Source organism: Siniperca chuatsi, linkage group LG23 (genome assembly GCF_020085105.1).
Source record: "Siniperca chuatsi isolate FFG_IHB_CAS linkage group LG23, ASM2008510v1, whole genome shotgun sequence".
NCBI classification, from domain to species: Eukaryota; Metazoa; Chordata; class Actinopteri; order Centrarchiformes; family Sinipercidae; genus Siniperca; species Siniperca chuatsi.
In genome coordinates, this window is record NC_058064.1 from 15,933,746 (window position 1) to 15,953,441 (window position 19,696).

The 19,696-nt window shown below is 39.6% G+C and overlaps 2 protein-coding genes across 4 annotated transcripts; both read left to right on the top strand.

Annotated features, from left to right (window-relative positions):
• LOC122871495 (solute carrier organic anion transporter family member 1C1-like) lies at window positions 1–12,501 on the top strand. 2 transcript variants are annotated; one of them, XM_044186681.1, is made up of 16 exons: window positions 1–148; window positions 408–560; window positions 1,608–1,752; window positions 3,425–3,566; window positions 3,703–3,835; window positions 3,938–4,065; window positions 5,870–6,016; window positions 6,299–6,397; window positions 7,021–7,254; window positions 7,413–7,577; window positions 8,587–8,782; window positions 8,948–9,113; window positions 9,870–10,054; window positions 10,653–10,717; window positions 10,907–11,024; window positions 11,222–12,501. In XM_044186681.1, exons 3-16 carry the CDS (start codon window positions 1,651–1,653, stop codon window positions 11,787–11,789), a joined length of 2,448 nt encoding a protein of 815 aa, XP_044042616.1. In that variant the 5' UTR covers window positions 1–148; window positions 408–560; window positions 1,608–1,650; the 3' UTR covers window positions 11,790–12,501. The 2 variants fall into 2 exon arrangements, with proteins under 2 accessions (XP_044042616.1, XP_044042615.1); XM_044186680.1 differs by having other exon boundaries at window positions 2–148; window positions 1,603–1,752.
• A 3,386-nt stretch (window positions 12,502–15,887) lies between these two features.
• LOC122871332 (islet amyloid polypeptide) lies at window positions 15,888–18,588 on the top strand. Of its 2 annotated transcripts, none has more exons than XM_044186331.1 (4): window positions 15,888–16,024; window positions 17,170–17,265; window positions 17,794–17,934; window positions 18,043–18,588. In XM_044186331.1, the coding sequence occupies exons 2-4, from the start codon at window positions 17,186–17,188 to the stop codon at window positions 18,215–18,217; spliced, it is 396 nt and encodes a 131-aa protein (XP_044042266.1). In that variant the 5' UTR covers window positions 15,888–16,024; window positions 17,170–17,185; the 3' UTR covers window positions 18,218–18,588. The 2 variants fall into 2 exon arrangements, with proteins under 2 accessions (XP_044042266.1, XP_044042267.1); XM_044186332.1 differs by having other exon boundaries at window positions 15,972–16,024; window positions 17,164–17,265.
• The last annotated feature ends 1,108 nt before the right edge of the window (window positions 18,589–19,696 follow it).

The window sequence follows — 19,696 nt, forward strand, 5'->3', positions numbered from 1 at the left end:
GCTCTGCCCTCAGACAGGAGAATAGGAGCTTGGGGAGAGCAGGTTTTCCTCCTCTCAGTAAGAGGACAGATACATGGCTGCTTAAAGAGGAGCAGAAGAAAAAGAGGAGAGGGGAGACCCCAGTCCCCTAGGCCTGGAAATGCACTAGGTATTTTATTAAATTTCCTCAGTTGTTGCTTAGCAGTAGTGACTTGGCTGTCTATTGCTCTAAATACAACTAAATTTGAAATATTTAAATTTCCAGAAATTCCTTGATAATACCATTGCTTGCTGGCCAAGAATGGATCAGACTTTAAAGGCGAGCTGCGCTTTGGGTGGGAGTATTAACCAGGCTGAACCTGAGGGGGATTATTGGAGTTATGAGGAGAAAAACATACTAACTGGTTGATTGTGTTACTTTATGACAGGTCCCCCCCCCCCTCTTTGCGCAAGTCTTCCAGAGGACAAATGAGTTGTCATCAGAAACCATTTTCCTCTCTGATATGGATTCAACCTGCAGCTCCTGACGTTTACTGAGCTGAGAGGATTGTGGGGAGAAGACGCTGGTGGAGTTTGCACAGGTAACAGCTCCTCTGTTTTCATTGCTTCACAAATTCAGACATGTGAGGCTGAACTGGCAGAATTGGCTTTGCACCAGGACTTTGCACTTGACATCATAGAACTCCAAATAAGTGGATACTGATTGTTGAAATATATCTTTTTCAAGCATTACAATGTTTATGCAATTTAAATTTAATCAGACATGCTAATTACTGAGAATCTGAAGTCCTTGAAACTGTTCACTATTGTAAGCTTCAATACTTTGATTATTATGCAGTAGATTATTGCTGTAGTGATGAATGAAAAGCTTGGTAAACTATGATGTCTATGTGAAGATGATTATTATGTAAACAACTGCCAGTTTTTGTAAAAATCTGTTATATTTTAAGAAAATTAACATTTGTATTTAATATGATGTGTACTATAAATATATCTAAATATACAAAATGTATATATCAGTTGTATGAAATGAGTGGGAAAATCAAGTTTAAAAGAATAGTTTGACATTTTGGGAAATATACTTATTTGCATTCTTGCAGAGTTACATGAGAAGACTGATACCACTCTCGTATCTGTAGTTAAATATGTAGCTACAGCTAGCAGCCGGTTAGCTTAGAATAAAGACTAGAAACAAATAAGGTGTTCATAACCGAGCTTTCGAGGTGCTGGTAGGCAGATTTTGTTACCTTCGCACAGAGCCAGGCTAACTGTTTCCCGCTGTTTCCCCCTGTTTCCCCCTGTTTCCAGTCTTTATGCTAAGCTAGGCTAACCAGCTGCTGGCTCTTACTACATATTTACCATACAGACATGAGAGTGGTATCGATCTTCCCGTCTAACTCTCAGCAAGAAAGGGAATAAGCTTATTTCCCAAAATGTTGTACTATTCGTTTTGATTAGGTCTACCCTTCACTTCACAACTGGAGGTAATATAAGCTGTTTTGTTCCTTGGGGGACGAAATATGTATTAATACTATTAAGGAGTCAAAACACCTTTTTCTTATCTTTAGCCTGACCTTCCTTCTTTTATTGTCTATATATTGTCTATGTCTGCTTTTCTTGCAGTGCAGTGAGAGCAGGTAGATAGACCGGCAGACAAACGTTCGGTGTAGAATGGAAGAAGCAAAAGAGGACAGAGACAAGATGACCAGCCAGCAGGCTCTGTGTGACCCTGACCAGAAGAGCCAAAAACACCCTGGCATCTCCACTCTCAAAGTACTAAAGCTATCTGTAATCAACACTTCGCTGCTGGTTGACTCTGTTTTTCTTCATGGGCTGAAGTTCATTCTGTTGATGCACTCGGAGTAAATTGTCTAGATAAAAATATCAGCTAAAAGCCTAAAAGGCAGCGCAGTGGTGCAGTTGTTCCCTCACAGCAGGGGTTTGATAAGCTTGTATAGATAATGGATGAATGGATAAATGCTTAAAATGTGAGATTAGTTTTTGGTCAATTGAACATTTTCAGAGATATGCCTTCCCTCAAAGTAGGTAGAATCAAGCCAAGAGCGGATCTTATGTTGTTTCGAAAATCTCGGCAGGCCACATTTCTACTCTAGACCAGCATATCAACTTTTGTCAAACACTTCAGTATCAGTCCCTAGCTCAGCTTTGTCTGATTGCGGCACTACATCAGCATGTGCAAAGTTAATGGAGCATTACTCCAAAAACACATCTACACACATCTTTCATCCAAGACTTTTTCCTCACGGGCTAACTTAGCTCAGTCTGTAGATATTGGGTTGAAAAGCAAATTTTCAGAATAAATAAACCTTGACAATAAGGTAACAAAACTGTATAGGCAGCTTTATCTGGGCATTTTTTTCTTCTTGAGCTAAACAATATCTCAAAAATATAGACCCATTATATGACTTACCCTTATTCTAAATCAGACAAGGACGTGGAGTACATTAAATTATACTTACACTGTGGATGAAACCCTCTGTAGCAGCAATGCATAATAGAGGAAATACTGTACATAGCAGGAGAACTACAATAATCCCTGATGGGAATTAACTTTGTAATAAAGAGACTCAGGGTGCCCACACACAGAGCAAAACCAAGGACTGTGGAGGCTGCAATGGAGGAGGCAGAAACCATTTAAAAGCATATGTAAGCAGCATACAGAGTGGGTGAGTAAGTCAAATTTAATGTTGTACAAATTTACATTAGTAGGTCTTCAAACTGGTAACATACATTTATTGGCAATTAATAATGTATCAAATGACAATGTGAAAACAATTTGACAATGTGAAAGGGGTCGCTCGTAGTGATGAACCTACAGCGAATTGTCACCTGAATCTGCAGCTCCTCTCGGCTTTTCAGCTGTCCGGCCCACAACTTTACTGTTTTGCTTCACTCTCACCGCTCTCATGGCGACCACCGCAGCACGCAGCTGTTTTCAGCGAAAAAGCTCTAAAAACCAATCCGCTAATCCACTACCTGCTCAGCACCAAACACAGAGACACAGTTAGGGACTAGCTGGTGAACATAGAGGAGCATTTAGCAGCTAAAGAGCCAGATATTTCTCTCAGGAGTTAGTAGAGACCAAAAGCAAAGCTAAAAGAGAGTGAATATTGGATTTACATTCGCCAGGCGACCATAATACGACTATCAAATGAATGATGTTACGTAACTGATGTATGTCTAAATAGACAACTGAAAAGGTGATGATGTGTCAGTATTGTGTTGTTTCTGCTGCCCCCAAGTGGCCAAAAACATCACTTATTGCAGGTTTAAAGATTTTAGATGATTAATTTCCTGCTGCAACGTGTACTCGACAGACATTTATTAGAAAATGATAGAAACCGTTTCATTCACAGCATTGGCTGTAAAATATATGAATTGTTAGCTCATTCTAATGACTTATATTTCCCCTTGTGTCTTCTAGTTGTTTATTGTGGCGCTGTCCTTCGCCTGTTTCTCCAAGGCTCTGACAGGAACCTACATGAAGAGCTCCATCACTCAGATTGAGAGACGTTTTGACCTCTCCAGCACGCATATTGGACTTATAGATGGCAGTTTTGAGATGGGTACGGTCTATCTGTCTTTAAACCTAATCTTTTGTGCTTCTGATCAGGTCTTACTTTTGTTCCTGATACCTTTTTCAGTTTGACTCTATAGCTGATTTGTTCTTCTGCTCTCTTGGTTTCTCTTTCTTGGAGGTAGGCAACTTGTTGTTTCTTGCTGTGGTCAGCCATTTTGGGGCCAAGCTACATCGGCCCAGACTCATTGCTGTGGGCTGCTTCCTCATGGCAGTAGGGGCCTTTCTCACTGGCCTGACACACTTCTTCATGGGACGGTAAATGACAACAAACACCCGATTTTAGAAAGGAAATTGAAAAAAGACCTCCAAGTGATCTTGTTTGATGTCTCATTTTGGCACCGCTGGTTTTCACTACAGCTACAAGTATGACACAGTCATTCAGGCTTTCCAGAACGACAGTGTGAACATCGCTGCCTGTGTGGATCCTCTGAAAACAGAAGATGTACCTGAAATTCAGATAGAGCCTTCTGTGGAGGACAACAAAGGTAAGACTGTGGGCTACATGCTGGGATCAAATGGGTGGCTTCAAAATGATTTCCACTGACATATCAGTAACTTGGATTTCTGTTAATCTAGAGCTTTATGCAAGGAAAGACACTCATTTTACACTTTACATATTAAATGTTTGCTGTGCCATTTGGTCAAAGTGCAAATTTACCTTGTGCAGCTTTAGCTAACAGTCAGTATATAGGTACCCTTGGGTGTGAGGACACACTGTCTCGGTCGGTCCACTACTTTGGTGTAGACTGAAATATCTCAACAACAATTGAATGGATTGCCATGAAAGTTTATACGGAGATCGATGGTGCCTAAAGGACGAATCCTACAAACGTTGGTGATCCCCTGACTTTCCCTCTAGTGCCAGCAGCTAGTCAAAGTTTTCACTCATCAAGTGAAATATCTGAGCTACATGGATCAGCAATACATTTTTTTTTTACAGACATTTATGGTTCCGAGACGATGAATCCTACCAGGGCCCTCATGTGAGGAGGGCCCACAAAGATACTAATAGCCGTGGAGCCCATAGAGAATGCCTATGTACAGGGACCAGAATTTTGTGCTGCGCCCTTGAATCCTACCGACTTTGGTAATCCCCTAACTTTTTCTCTAGTTCCACCACAAGGTTGACATTTGTGAAATGCTGCTAGCATGGCTGTATACTCTTGTTATGTATCTGAGCTTGTATCTTGAAGCTGAAGAAGATGTGAATTACAAACCTAACAATAAAACATGCAACTGTACAGCATTGGTCATGTGGGTGGAAAAGTCAGCTGACAAACCTCTCTACCCATGGAGTTGAAATCAACAACCTGCAATCAGGACAAACTATACTAGATGCCTTTGCTATAGTCAGTGGACAAGAAACCACAACAGTAGCATATACAAAAAGTCTGCCTTAACATGAAACCTGGTTAAAACCCTTAACAACTCACTGGCTTTCTTTCAACCATCCCTGGAATGCACTGATGCTGGTCTGACTTTCAATGCCGCTCACCTCCCGTGCTGTGTACATACTGCTTGACAACTGCACAGCCGCAGAAAGCAGAAAAGAAAGAGAAAAGAGACAGAATAATATGTGTGACCATCAGGTCTTGTAGCATCACTGCGAAAGCAGACATCTGCAATATTCATGATAATGAATTCAGCTTGGACACATATCTGTTTATGTATTCTTCAATGTTCTGAGGAGCAGCTCTTGTTCCAATGAGTTCTAGTTACCCGAGATGGGCTGCAGTTGAAATGCGTCAGTCTTTCTATTGTTGAGCCATAATTAATTCTTCTTCTCACAAAAACATGTCATATACCCACAGAATGCAATGTATTGATCCTGTTCAGCGATCTTGATGAGATGTATTTAGAAAGAAACACAATATGGAAGTCACATACAAAGCAGTGGTATGCAAGCTTAAAGCCACATCCTATTGAACTGATATTGAATGAACACCACATTGTATTCATACATCTGGTTTGAGGTAGTCCACATGATTGAGGTAGCAGACTTTATTTTCTCTTTCTCAATAACGTGAATGTGAGGGGGCTCCATACAAAGTTTGATGTTTTTTTAAATTCAGCTTTTGATACACATGCATGAAAGTCTTCTTTTAGATACAAAATTATAAGAATCTGAATGATGCAGACAATACATACAGACACACGCACAAAAACACACACACACACACAACTTTGAACTCCATGTAAAAACTTAAGTGATAGTAATACATCAGAGATAGTATGAAGCAGTGTCCATGGAAATAATTGTTTATCAGATCTTTGTGTGTCTTTATGGAGCCTGTGTGAGAGAGTCTGGTTCCAACATGTGGATCTATGTGTTCCTCGGGAACGCTCTGCGGGGGATTGGAGAAACCCCGGTCACACCTCTGGGCATCTCCTACATCGACGACTTTGCTAAAGCAGAAAACTCCCCCTTCTATATAGGTAACATATGATTGCTCATTTTGGGTTTCCAGTGGTCCAAATGTCTATACACATTTAATGAGTACAATATGTCCATCAGTTCTCCTTTATATTCATTCAGCAGTGTACTCTGATTTAAGGTATTTTCCAGTCATGTGTATTCATTTGATAGGTTAAACCTATCTTCTAAACTCTTATTTTATCAAATGTATTCCCACTGGGGTTCAGTTTCTGTTTTTGCCCCCTCTCCTCTAGACCACATCGTACAAAATGTTAATCTTTTGATTATTTTGGGATTTGCAGCTTGTCTCCAGACCATTACTCTCCTGGGCCCCATGTTTGGTTTCCTCCTTGGCTCCTATTGTGCCAAACTATATGTCGACATTGGATATGTTGATATGGGTAAGTGTAATGCATTTGTTTTGGAAGAAGTATGTACTGTATCATCAGTTATGGTTAGTCTTCACTCTAACGTCAGCTTAATTAGTTGACTTGCTACAGCCTACTGCTCTTGTACTCGAAATCAAGAAGTAATTGTTTCAAAAATTACAATGAATTTAGAGAGGTAAAACTGCCACTGTTAGCTAGGCTAGAACTGTACTGAACGGAACATGACAGCTTGGACAAGGCTTTTTGGCTAGAATTTCATATTTTGACAGAAGAGGCATGGTGACTCTGGCTGGAGCTTTGGTTCAGACTGATTTTGACTCATGCTGCTGCTCATGGTGCAAAGGTCTGACATGCTGCTATAAAACTAGGCTGCACACCTGTCAGAACAGGTTAGTGAGGCCTTTTCTGAGTGTCCCTGTGAGGCAAAATCAATAATTTATTTGTCAAACAAACTCAATCAGTCCACCTAAAGTGTGCAGACCAGAGAGTTGATTGTCCCATCTCTGATAATTAAGATGCAATTAGCCTGTTTTTCCCAAATCAAATCTGGTGTCCAATCTGGTCACTTCACACAGAGGAAGTGACAAGCTGAACTCTGCAGATTGAAACTGCACTCACTCTTTTCTGCCATCCAGAAAGTGTGACCATCACTCCTAAAGATGCCCGCTGGGTGGGCGCCTGGTGGATGGGCTTCCTGGTGTCCTCCGCCTTCCTGCTCATCTCCAGTGTTCCCTTCTGGTTCCTGCCCCGCTCGCTGCCAAAGCAGGGAGGAGATGAGGGCAAGAAAACTCCCGCCGTGGAGACCCTTGATGGGACACAGGATGCCCTCAACAACAATCATAACCTCAAGCTGACTGACATCGCTAAAGGTTGAGACAATCCTCTTCTTCCCATAATGGAACACTGATGGCACTTTATTGCATTTCCAGTTCAACTTTCCATATTTAATACAGATATTTGACTAAATTACACTATGTGTGCACGTTTATGGTCATTGCTTGTATTTTTACTTGATGTCCTTCCACAGGGTTTCTTCCGTCGTTGAAGCGTCTGTTGGGAACTCCTGCCTACTTTCTGCTCCTTTGTGGGAGCATCCTGAAGTTCAACTCTTTCATCGGCCTGTTCACCTTCAAAGCCAAATACATGGAACAACAGTTTGGACAGTCTGCATCCAGAGCCAACTTCCTCATAGGTAAAAAATTAATTGCATTAATATCGTTGCTATGAGAAAACCTCCTACATTTACATCTCTCCTCTTCGCGTAGCGAGGCTATTGCTGAATAACAGTAAAAGTGATATGGGATAATGGTAAATGCTAAAATGTAGTGTAACAGAAGCAAAAGTAGAGAAGAGTCATAAAGTCAGCAAACTGACTCAGTAATGTCAGTTACACATCAATATCTAGCCTATCTTAAGTTAGCTAACATTAGCTAACATTAGCCACCATAAGCTACTGGTCATACAGACCAAGTAAGGCTAAAGTGGCAGTACTGAATGGAGCAAGAGTGCATTTTATTGGTTATGAATTCAAGCTTTTATTTGTAAGAAGAAGAAGAATGTGTTCTTTCTTGTTGCAACAGATACATAGTTTCACTTTATGATATACTGCAAAGATAGAGTTACACTCAGTCAACTAATGGTAGAGCTGTAACTGCATGTAGACAGAGCTGTGGTGAACTAGGGAGACAGTAACAGAAGGAAAATGCCCCAGAAAGGACAGAGAAACAAAGGAAGAGACCTCCTCTGATTCAAACCGCACAATCCTGACCTTGGCCACGCACCATCATTAAATTCTCAAACAGTTGGCTTGCTAGCTTCAGTGTTGAATTGGAATTGTTTAAAGGAATATGTCGACATTTTAGGGGATGCGCTTAGTGGGTTTTTTTCTGAAAGTTAGATGAGATGTCACATCTGTATGCTAAATATGGAGCTAGAGCCAAGAGACAGTTAGTGTAGCTTAGCATAAAGACTGGAAACAGCTAGCTTGTCATTTTTTTATATTTCAGTTTCTGTACAGATTAAACAAGGCTAAATGTTTGATTATATTTAAATAGATAAAGAAATGTGCACAAATTCTGTAAGTTAACAAAATAATCAGAGTGCTCTTTGATTATTATTTGATTACACTTACATCTCTGCAGCACTTCTGTTCAAAGCTTTAAGACTCATAGAGAAACACACCCCTTATGTTTTTTTTCTAGGTGTGTTGAACCTGCCAGCGGTTGCAGTGGGGATCTTCCTGGGAGGGCTGCTGATGAAGAGGTATAAACTGAGTTTGGTGTCTGGAGCTCAGCTCTCCTTTGCCACATCCTTCATGGCATACCTCCTCCTGCTGCTGCAGTTTGGCACCAAGTGTGATAACATTCCCGTGGCTGGGCTCACCATCTCATACAACGGGTCAGTGCTGAGACATGAACGGTTCATGAGGATGACCACAGCTTTAACAAATGAATATACTGTACCCTCAGAACTGTTTTTACAGCCCCAAAATACAAAAGTGCCAATTTTTTTAACGGCACAACCTGCAGCAAATATAAAATATAAACCCTCTTTGCCCTGCAGGACGCAGAGTGTATCATACAACAGGGATTTGCTCTTCTCAGAGTGTAACAGAGACTGCTCATGTTCAGCAGAGGAGTGGGACCCCGTGTGCTCAGACAGCGGCATCACCTACATCTCTCCATGTATGGCTGGCTGCCTCAGCTCCAGCGGATACGGCAAGAACACAGTAGGGCTGCACACGTGAATGCACAAACATACAGTGTTCACAGTAAACCTGCTTATCAGCCAGTTAGAGGATGATATTTGGGTCTCATGAGTCCAGAGTTACTTGACTACTTGGTGTTGAGGCCTCACATTCAAAACGTTATCAGCCACTTTAAAATATGAACTCTTTATAAATCAGACATTTTCAAATGATCACCCTTGAAAGCATTTGAGCAGCATCATTATGATTAGACATGTTTATCAGCAGTACCATGCAGCCCACAACATTTGTTCATTTGTTTTAATGTATGTTATATATATATACTGTATATATATTATCACATTTGTCAGCTAATTTATTGATACCATTTATCATTTTATGAAAGTTTATTAGATTTCTTGGAAAGCATGCATTGTGTTTCAACCCAAAGTAAGGTCAGTACAGAGTATGCCACAAAATAATCTAAGCTCAAAGGTCCACTTATTAGCCTTCAGAGCTTTCAACTGCATCTCACAGTCTTCATTCAGTGAATGAAGTTCACTTTATTTTCTATTTTCCTCAATTCTTTCTCCCATTTTTTTCTGCAACCCATTTATCCAAAATCATTAATCTGCTATTTCACCATCAAGAAGTAACTGTGGGGAAATAACTTACTTACAGCAGATTGACTGACTGTAATTAGAGACTTTTTCTTCAATTTGTAATTGGGTGGTGCTTCTCATAATTTCCAGTAAGTCTTCCCACTACAGTACATTGCAGTTTCTCTCTCTTTACCAGGTCTTTCACAACTGCAGCTGTGTGTCCGCCTCCTACCCAGCAGGCAGCAGTACGTCTGTGAGGCTGGGACAGTGTCCTCATGCCAAGGACTGCAGCCGCAGTTTCACCTCCTACATGGCTGTGTCTGTTCTCAGCTCCTTTATCAACTCTCTGGGAGCCACACCTGGCTACATGGTCATCATACGGTTTGTGCACCCATTCCTGAGAAGAAGGAAATAATGATAACTGTGAATATTATGTGTTACTGTATATTATTCTTAGGATCTGAGCCTAAGTGAAATCACAAACATCATCATTTTGATAACTACACAAAATACTGAATTTTACCAGTCAGTCTTGTGCATTTTAAAGAAATTGTTCAACATTTTGGGAATACGCATAAGACTGATACCACTCTCATGTCTGTACGGTAAATATGAAGCTACAGCTGGTTAGCTTAGCTTAGCACAGTGGGTTTTTGTGTAGATTAAACAAAGATATAATATGTTAATTAGTAAACTTTAGAGGTGTTGATATGTGGATTTTGTTAGCGTTGGACAGAGCCAGGTTAACTGTTTCCTTTCAGTCTTTGTGCTAAGCTAAGCTAACCAGTTGCTGGCTGTAGCTTCATATTTAGCGTACAAACATGAGAGTGGTATCAATCTTGTCATCTAACTCTCAGCAAGAGAGCAAATAAGCATATAACCCAAATTGTCAAAATATTCCTTTAAAGGCACTGACTGGTATAGCAACTTTCTACAAAACAATCTATAAAAGTGACCTAGTGTTGTTTTGTAATTACAGATGCATCTCACCAGAGCTCAAATCCCTTGCGCTGGGTATCCAAGCCTTGGTAACTAGGACTCTTGGTAAGCTTCATTACTTTCAGTTGCATTAGAAGTACTTTTTTTTTTTTTTTGTACTTTTTGAGGTTTTGCTTTTTTTTCAGTATATGGGAGTCAAAATAAGACAACATGAGATATATGATTGAGAGACACAATATTTCTTTCCATTGCAACGTTGTAACAGTATATATCTGGGTGATTCTTTGTCTGCAGGTGGAATTCCTGCACCAGTGTATTTTGGAGCCCTGATTGATTCAACTTGCCTGAAGTGGTCAATCAAGAAGTGTGGGGGCAGAGGGGCATGTCGCATTTATGACTCTGCTATGTACAGGTACGCCATGGACTACAAATGTGGAAATAGAACATGACTTCTAATATGAATTTGCTCAGAAGTGTTGAGTATTATTATGACTGTATATAGCTGAATTATTATTACATGGATTTTTTTTCTCCATCATTTTAGACAACATAGCAATAAAGATTTCTGCCCTTTATTGCCTTCTGTCCATCTTTTCTCTCTATTGCCAGAATCATCTTCCTGGGTCTGATCACTTGTCTCAGTGGTTCCTCGTATTTCTTCATCATTGCCGTCATCATCCTCCTTAGACGACAGTTTCGGAAAACGGAACGAAAAACAGAGACGCAGCGTACAAAAGCTTCAAAGGAAATTGAACTTCAAGCCCCGTCAAATCCCACTGAGGACCCGCCTAACGCTCCTGAAACACCCAAACTGCCTCATGCTCCCATAGTTTGTGTAAGGATCGCAACAGAGCTGGAGGAGAGAGGAGAGGTTCAAAGAACAGAGCAGCTCCCCCAAGATGGCAGACTCATCTCCACAAATAACATCCAGGAGAGGCAACAGCTGAAATCTGTGACAGAGACCACTGTTGAGTTTACTCCTTTTCCAAGAGAGGAAGCAAAGATAGAGACGGACGGGCTGAAGTCAGAGGAGGAAGTGAAAGACGAATATATTGAGTTTCGCAAAGAGACGAGTGCACAGGTGGAAAAAGAGAGGCTGGACCATCACACAGATGACAAGAACGAGTTAGCAAAAGAAACAACACACAGCAAAGAAACTGACGGCCCAAAAAACTAAAGTGTTCACCAATGTTTTCTAAAACGCAAGGTCAAACAAGGCCAAGTGGGACCATTCTAGAAGTGTTACTGAGTTTGACCAAAAGCCTCATTTACTTGGATTGTCAAGAGGGATTGCGTTTTCATCTTGGCTATAGCCTTCTCTATGCTAACAGTATTTTCTCCATCTTTTATTACAGGAAAGAACTGGTACATTAAACTTAGTCCTGGAGAGGAAAAGGGCTACCAGCGGTCCCATTTCCACAGCTATAGAAACGGTACTATGATACTATGATATAGCACTTGATGTGCACAGTGACCGACAATTCAAACTATTGACCCATGTATGCACATGATCACACAGCAGCCCTGCAAGGCCCAGACTGAAGAACATTATAGAGTGAACGTCTTGGCCAAAATGAATATTTTTATGTCAATAAATGAATCATTGAATGTGTGATATTATTGTCACATAAAATTTTGTAGATCTGATCTATGTACAGTCTCAAAAAACATATATGAAACCAATGTTAACACAATATCATGCGTGGACACGAATAATGTGAAAATGATGTTCCTGTTAGGTTCCTTCCTCATACGTGGATAATTATGTCCTAACAGTGCAAATTGAAAATACAATTTTCAAATGTATTAATTCAGTGTATTCATTGCAGTCATTGTTAATTAAACCTGCAGTAATAAAATTTTTTGGCCACTTGGGGGCAGCGCAACAAGCTGTAAATACAATACAATACTGACTCATTATCACTATCATGCAACATTAGCATTCATTTGGAGTTGTGTCTCTGGCCACCTGATGAACGGCAGTCCAATATTCACTCACCTTTAAGCTTTGGTTTGCTTTTGATAATTCTCTGTGGGTTTGTCACTACGAGCAACGCCTTTCACATTACACGTGGTTTATTGATCCATTGTTATAATAAAAAATATTGATTATAGCAGCTTTAAGTTTGGGTAGCAAACTAAGACATCTTATGTCTTAGTTGCAGATAGCAGTAAAATTGAACAAAATTGAAGATCACTTTAGTTTCTCTCTCTTTTAATGAATTAATTTCTTTCAACCACTACTGTTGTGTACACCGACACTTGTGGAATCACAGAACTACGATTCAACGAGCTCTTGAAGTATTGCTTCATGAATAGGAAACTCACCAGAGGCCTTATTGTATGTATGAGCTGCCCAGTGTTCAATAACATGTTATTAATACATTTATGTAGGAGAGATATCAGTGCTATAATTAGGCTGGAGGAACAACTGCATATTTGAGCAATATTTGTCAGGAGTCATTCATTTCCATGCAATTAATCAACAAACAACTGGCATTTGTTTTGCCAGTACAGGTAGGTGTTGGTGACGTGAACTGTTTATTTGTGTCAGTGGATGCATTGTGGGCCAGAAAGAGACCATACGCACTGGTTGCATGTGTGAGGGCTCCGCTGTTGACTAAACAGTTTGGCTGTTATTCAACCAACATCTCTGTGACCGTGGGTTGGAGTTGCGTTCCTCCAATTGTGCGTAGGTATTGCACCAGTGGTGGAATGTGCATTTACTCAAGTACTGTACTTAAGTACAAATGGTAAATGGACTGTACTTACATAGCGCCTTTCTAGTCATTCTGACTACTCAAAGCGCTTCAACTACATATCTCATATACAATTTTGAGGTACTTGTATTTTACTTGGGTATTTCCAAGTATTACTACTTTTTCATAAGTAAAGGATCTGATTACATCTTCCACCACTGTATTGCACATGCATAGTATCTTTCATTTAAGTATTACATCGTGCAATAGTGGACACAGTTAACAATAAACACAGAAAAGGTGTGGATGCTCTCTATGTGAACAGTCATTACCAGAGGCCACAGCACCATTACCTTTACAGGCACTAGCTACTTATCTACTAATCATTACCTGGTGACTTTTAATCCCTCTTATGTCCATTGCTAGAGGAATACTAATAAAGCCATATTGAGCTTGTGTGTTGGAGCTGTCAAGCCCAAATCTCCGCACTGAATGTGAAAATGGAAACAAAGCGGCTATATAGAGGAGCACCTTCAAAGTATGAAATAAGTAGGGCATAAAACCAATTTCAGATGTGAAGGTTCACTCAGCTTTCTGTAAAGTGAGGGTTAGTTGTGGTATCAGTGGCTTTGTTAGAAATTGAGCTGCCACCCATGTAACATCTGGCTCCTCACAATTACCAAAGCAATCCAAGGGACAAGACAACAGAATGATATAAGAGACATGTTTCCCCAGACTATAGTTTATAAAAATAGACTTAATATCCTACACATTCCACCCACTTTCTTCTTTCTTTTTCTCTCCTTTACTCTCCTTTTTCTTTCCTCTGTCTTTCCCTCCCCCTGTCCTTTCTTTCAAGATGCATATTAACCTTTATAAACACCCCCCTCACATCCACTAGAGTAGTTAAATATATATATTATAAGTATAATATTATATTTTCAATCAAATTATATATTTTTTATCAACCAGAGTTTGCCACTTAAACAGGATATGACTGCATTAACAGGCATTGACAAAAATGTTGTACATGGCCAAATTAATCAATTGTTTTTAGACTATCACATTGAAATAGTTGCATTGTTTGTATGCACGGTATAATAATACAATGTAATAATATAAATAATAAGTAATAGTGCATGAACTGTCAAGTTAAGCTTACTAAGATGATTATGAGACTGTGGATATAACTATATAATTCATGTAAAAGTAGAAAATCAGAAAAATAAATGTCGCTCTAACTTTGTCTGCAGTTACTTCAGGTTTTCTTGGGAAGCTTACAGGAAACACAGGGAGGTGTTTGTTAGACCTTGGTGGGTTTGGGGGTGTTACATGTCCATTAGGACAGCACTATATCTCTGTGTTAGCTCAAAGCTGTGGTGAAAACCACCAGCACTTACCAGCAGCCTGCAGCCTGTGGTGGCATCTCTCCACTGAGACTGTGGGATGATCTCTATGGACAAACGTTCGTCAGAAACATGGTCATGGTAATCATTTTAAATTTTATGTGTTCTTGTTTTGCATTATCTGATAATTACATTTTTATGAGCGCTTTTCTTTCAGCCATAGTGGCTATCACTGTCCCTACAGTGAATCTCAAGTACACAGTCATTTTCTGTTGAATCCAAACCAAGCCCTTTTTCAGATGAAAACACACCAGCTCCCGTGCATCAGAGGATTTTTCCAGCTAAAGATCTACCACAAAGTGAGAGTTAAAGGCTCAGTAGAGTGTAAACCATTTTTGTCATCAGAGGGGTCCTGTTTGAATGCACCACTTCTAAAATTAGAACAGACTTGGTTATTTCACATGAGAAATTTCTATATTTGTGTTTTTTTCCCTTAAATTTTTTCATCACCGATTTGAGGTGGGCGTGGCTTAGCTGCAAAAAGTTGATGTCATATTTCTATGCAACAATGAGAGTTTAGTAATATTTGAATCAAAGTCTGATGACAGTTTGGGGTTGTTGTTTTGTTTTTACCACATGGGAGCAGCATAAACAAGCTTGTAAACACAAACACTGGCATCACCTTCTAAGTTGATATAGCTAACTTGTTGGCAAACAGTTGCCCATTTAAACATCCAGCAGACACAGAGCGTCTGTACTTTCTCAGTTGTTTGGGACGTGTCTCATCAAAATAATGAGATGCCATTCATTATTAATGATAATTCATCTTTACATTTATTATTCATTGTCAATGAGGCCCAGAGGGAGGCAGCAGGGCCAGAGTTTGATGACCTAAAACTTCATTACGTGTCTCAAGGTAAATAGGAAGACAGCTTTCCACTTTGACAGCATTCCTCTCCCTGTTGAGCGTTTATGGCGGGTCAGTCCCTTCACGGATGCTGATCACAATGATGACGAAGGTGATGTTGAGGATGGTGACGTACAAAGATGTGTGTGTGTGTGAGTTTATGTGTGTGTGTGCTGTGAAAATTTGCATTTTTCTGCACGTGCACAGGTTTCAGACTGTACATGTGTACATTAAGGTACAGCTGAGAGTGCGTATGACATATATAAGACCCTCTTGGACTCAACCCCACTTGTCCTACCCAATCTGTGTAAATGAAAATGCAAGGCTATATTTGGAGAGAGCTGATGTCACAAGTGGTTTGAGCGATGAGCCTATAACTGTTGCCGTCGGTTTGTGTGACAGTCTGACAAACCCTGGACTGTGACTGGGATCTGCTGGCAACTGGCTAACACAACAGAAAGTAAGTACTCTGTCTCTCTCTTAAGGGCTTAGTTTGTCTTTTATACAGGACCTTTGTCTGAGTCTTGTGTATATATACAAATTTTGTATTGCATAACAATAGTTTCTGTGTAGGTTTGAATAGGATAAATCTCTACCTCTTTTCAGATTTTTGTTTTAGATCTTCATGTTGTGTGTTGTTCAAAAGAACAGAACTACTGTATGTTTTCAATTTAAGATCCAAAGGGTTTCCAAAGACACCAAATATGTCTATAAAATGATATAGAAAAAATTGGGGGGTTTCTATTTAACGTAAGGAAGCATCAAAAGCCATCAAATTTATACAAATATAAATATGTTTTTCTCAGAAGTATGATGTACAGACGCTTTAAAAAAGCACTACAAATCATGCACACAGAATATACTGTATACAGTATGCGGTATATATGATGTCAAATGGAGAGAAAGAAATGTATCTAGAAACAATCAATCGACAGAAAATTAGTAGCCAATTATTTTGATAACAGATGTCATTTTTCAAGCAAACATGCCAAATATTCTTTGTTTCCAGCTTCTCAATTGTGAGGATTTGCTACTTTTTGTCTTGTGTGATAATGATTTGAATATGTTTGTATTTTGGACTGTTGGTTGGACAAAAGAAGCATTTTGAAGACATCACTTTTTGTTTTTTACATTTTCTGACATTTTATAGATAATATTAATGAATTAATCAAAAAAATAATTATCAGATTAATCGATAATGAAAATATTTGTTAGTTGCAACCCTCATTTGTAACTCTTAAGCTACGCAACAGGAAAAAAGAATATTCAGAGCATGGTTAATGTTTGGTAGGTGCTGGTGGATTACTGTCACAAAATCACTGAGCAGTTTTAAATCAGACTGTAGGTAAATTATAGATTGTATAGAATTCACTTTTTTTCTTCTTTCTTCTTCTTCTTTTTATGCTTGGCTGTATGTGTTAAATTCGGACATTATGTAGGCCTACTGATAATGTACATAAATTGGTACATTTCTGTGCTGCTTTCTTTTGGCCTTGTCTTGATAGTTAAATCAATGTTAATTACAACAAATTCTGCATTCACTGGTTTGTCTTAGCCATCCGTAACAATAAATCAAACGTTGCTGTTTCTACTGTGTTGATCCAGGTAATCACCTTACACTATGTATCACCTGAGGGTGCCTGTGCTTCTTCTCATGCTGCTTGCATTGCTGCGCTGCGTCACCGCTGCCCCAAGCCACAAGTAAGTGTGTATACTACAAGCAGAGCAATGACCTCTTTTGTATGCCTGTGACTTGTGAAATATATCTATATAAAAAATATATATATATATATATATATATATATATATATATATATATATATATTTGTCTAAGATTAGGTGCAAAGTTTAAACAGTGGCGAACAATTCACTTTGCTGACATGTTGATCATATCAGATCACACCACACCAGCTTAAATGACTATTGTCTTAACAAGCAGGAAACCAATATAGGAGTTTAACCTGCAGGTCAGCACACAAGCAGCTGAATATCATGGAAATTGTGACATAAGAAAGGCTGCAATGTTCTGTGTAAGGAGCAGCGGGTCACTGATAACTCTGGAGGTGGAAGCCAATTGTGCTCATCTGTGGGAAAGTGCTTCATTGTGCAACTCGGGGGGAGCTAAGTGGCCACTTTTTCTTCTTGCTCTCGCGACTAGTGGATGTTTTTAAGAGGGCATCATCGGCTATCAGTGTGAAACGGTTTGGCCCTTTTCCCTCTGTGATTCAGGTACTTCAGTCCCAGCTCATCCAGCGAGCAGGAAAGTGCTCTCCCAGACAGTGGCGGCTGGTTAGCTCCCGTACTGATCTCCAACCCATTCCTCGGCCTCATGGGTACACAGCCGCAGAGGGAGCTCACAGCCATGAACAGGTGACGGCATTTACAGGAATCAGCAGCTGCATTCAATTCTCATTACATGACAAACATTCAATCTATAAGTGTTACTGTCAGTTTCTGTAATTTCTTTTATCCTCCCAGTCACCACATAGAGAAAAGGAAGTGCAACACAGCCACCTGCGTCACCCAAAGGCTAGCAGACTTCCTGGTCCGCTCCAGTAACACTATTGGTACCGTCTACGCACCGACCAACGTGGGATCTTCCACCTACGGCAAGAGGGACCTACTGCAGCCTCCCAGCTACCTGCCTCTCTAGTATCGACGGCTTAAGCTCCACCAGCGCTCCCAGTGCTCTGATATAACCAGACATCTTATGTAACAATGATTGTGAGAATGACGTTAATAATGATGACAGTGATGGTAACGATGATGAACAGTTTTCTTGTTGATTTTCTAAACTTTAAGAAACAGTGCCTTTAATTTAAACCATCAAAGTCATTATGTGGGTTTTTTTCTCCAGGTTTTGTGTGTGTTGTGGCTCTGTTAATGCTGTTCCACAATGGCATGATGTGAATATAAAAACACGTAAAGTAAGTAATAAAACAATAAATAAAAGAAAACAGATGTAAAGCCATACGAAATAAATGTTATATCTGTTGGTTTTGATAATAAAATTGTGGAAATATATTTTTAAAAATCTTCATGCGTTTTAAGCCACATTATTGCCTATCATGACCACTGCATGCAGGAGCTATAAGCTGTTAGCATATCATCAGCTAGTAGTCCTACATGAGATATCCATTAAAATAATTGAAAGTATTACACTTTGGTAACCAGCTCCCAACTTGCTTCCCCATGTCCCACACAAACTCCAGAATGAACAAAAGCAGTTTCATCATGTTTCTCTGTAGGTAAGGGAGACATCCAGTAGATCAGATTAAGATTAACTGCATCAATGAGACGCTATAGTGTCATGTGCTGGGAGTAACCTAAGATGAACGCCTCACTCCCTGTAAGCGACCAGTGTTTAGAGTTGACCTATAGACCATTGCGTGCCCGAGTCACTGCCTGGGAGCAAGGAAGCCTTAAAGACACACAGAAATTTGGTGTATATACTGGTAGCCTAAACTTACTGAATCCAACTGTTTAGTCTTTTCTTTTATGCCATTTTATGTCACAACCTTTTCAAGGAATAATTGAACATTTTGGGAAATACGCTTATTCGCTTTCTTGCTGAGAGAGATGAGACACCACTATGGTGTCTGTAGCCTACTATTGTAAATATGTAGCTGAAACCAGCAGGCAGTTAGCTTAGTTTAGGATAAAGACTGGAAATGGGGAAAGAGCTAGCTAGGAAGTCCCCCCCGCCCCCAGCCAAGCAAATTGTAATTTTCACACTTCAGTTTTTGTACAAATTAAATTAACAAGATATAATGTGTTTATTTAGTGAGCTTTTTATGGTGTTTAAGGTGGATTTTGTAACCTATAGACAGAGCCAGGCTATCTGTTTCCCCGATTCCAGTCTTTGTGCTAAGCTAAGCTAAGCTAAGCTAACAGTTGCTGCTGGCAGTAGAAGAAGGGGGTGGGGGCAAATAAGCAAAATTTCAATCTATTGCTCTAAATTAACTTTGTGAAAACTACATTTTCCTGGATTAAATATGTTGCAAATTATTTACCTGTACATATTTGTGAGAATTCATGTCATTTTGGGGCAGACAGTAATATAATCGGCTTTTGATCACTGTTACATTAATATTTATCATGAAGTACAATAGCTAATTTTTTAGTCATATTG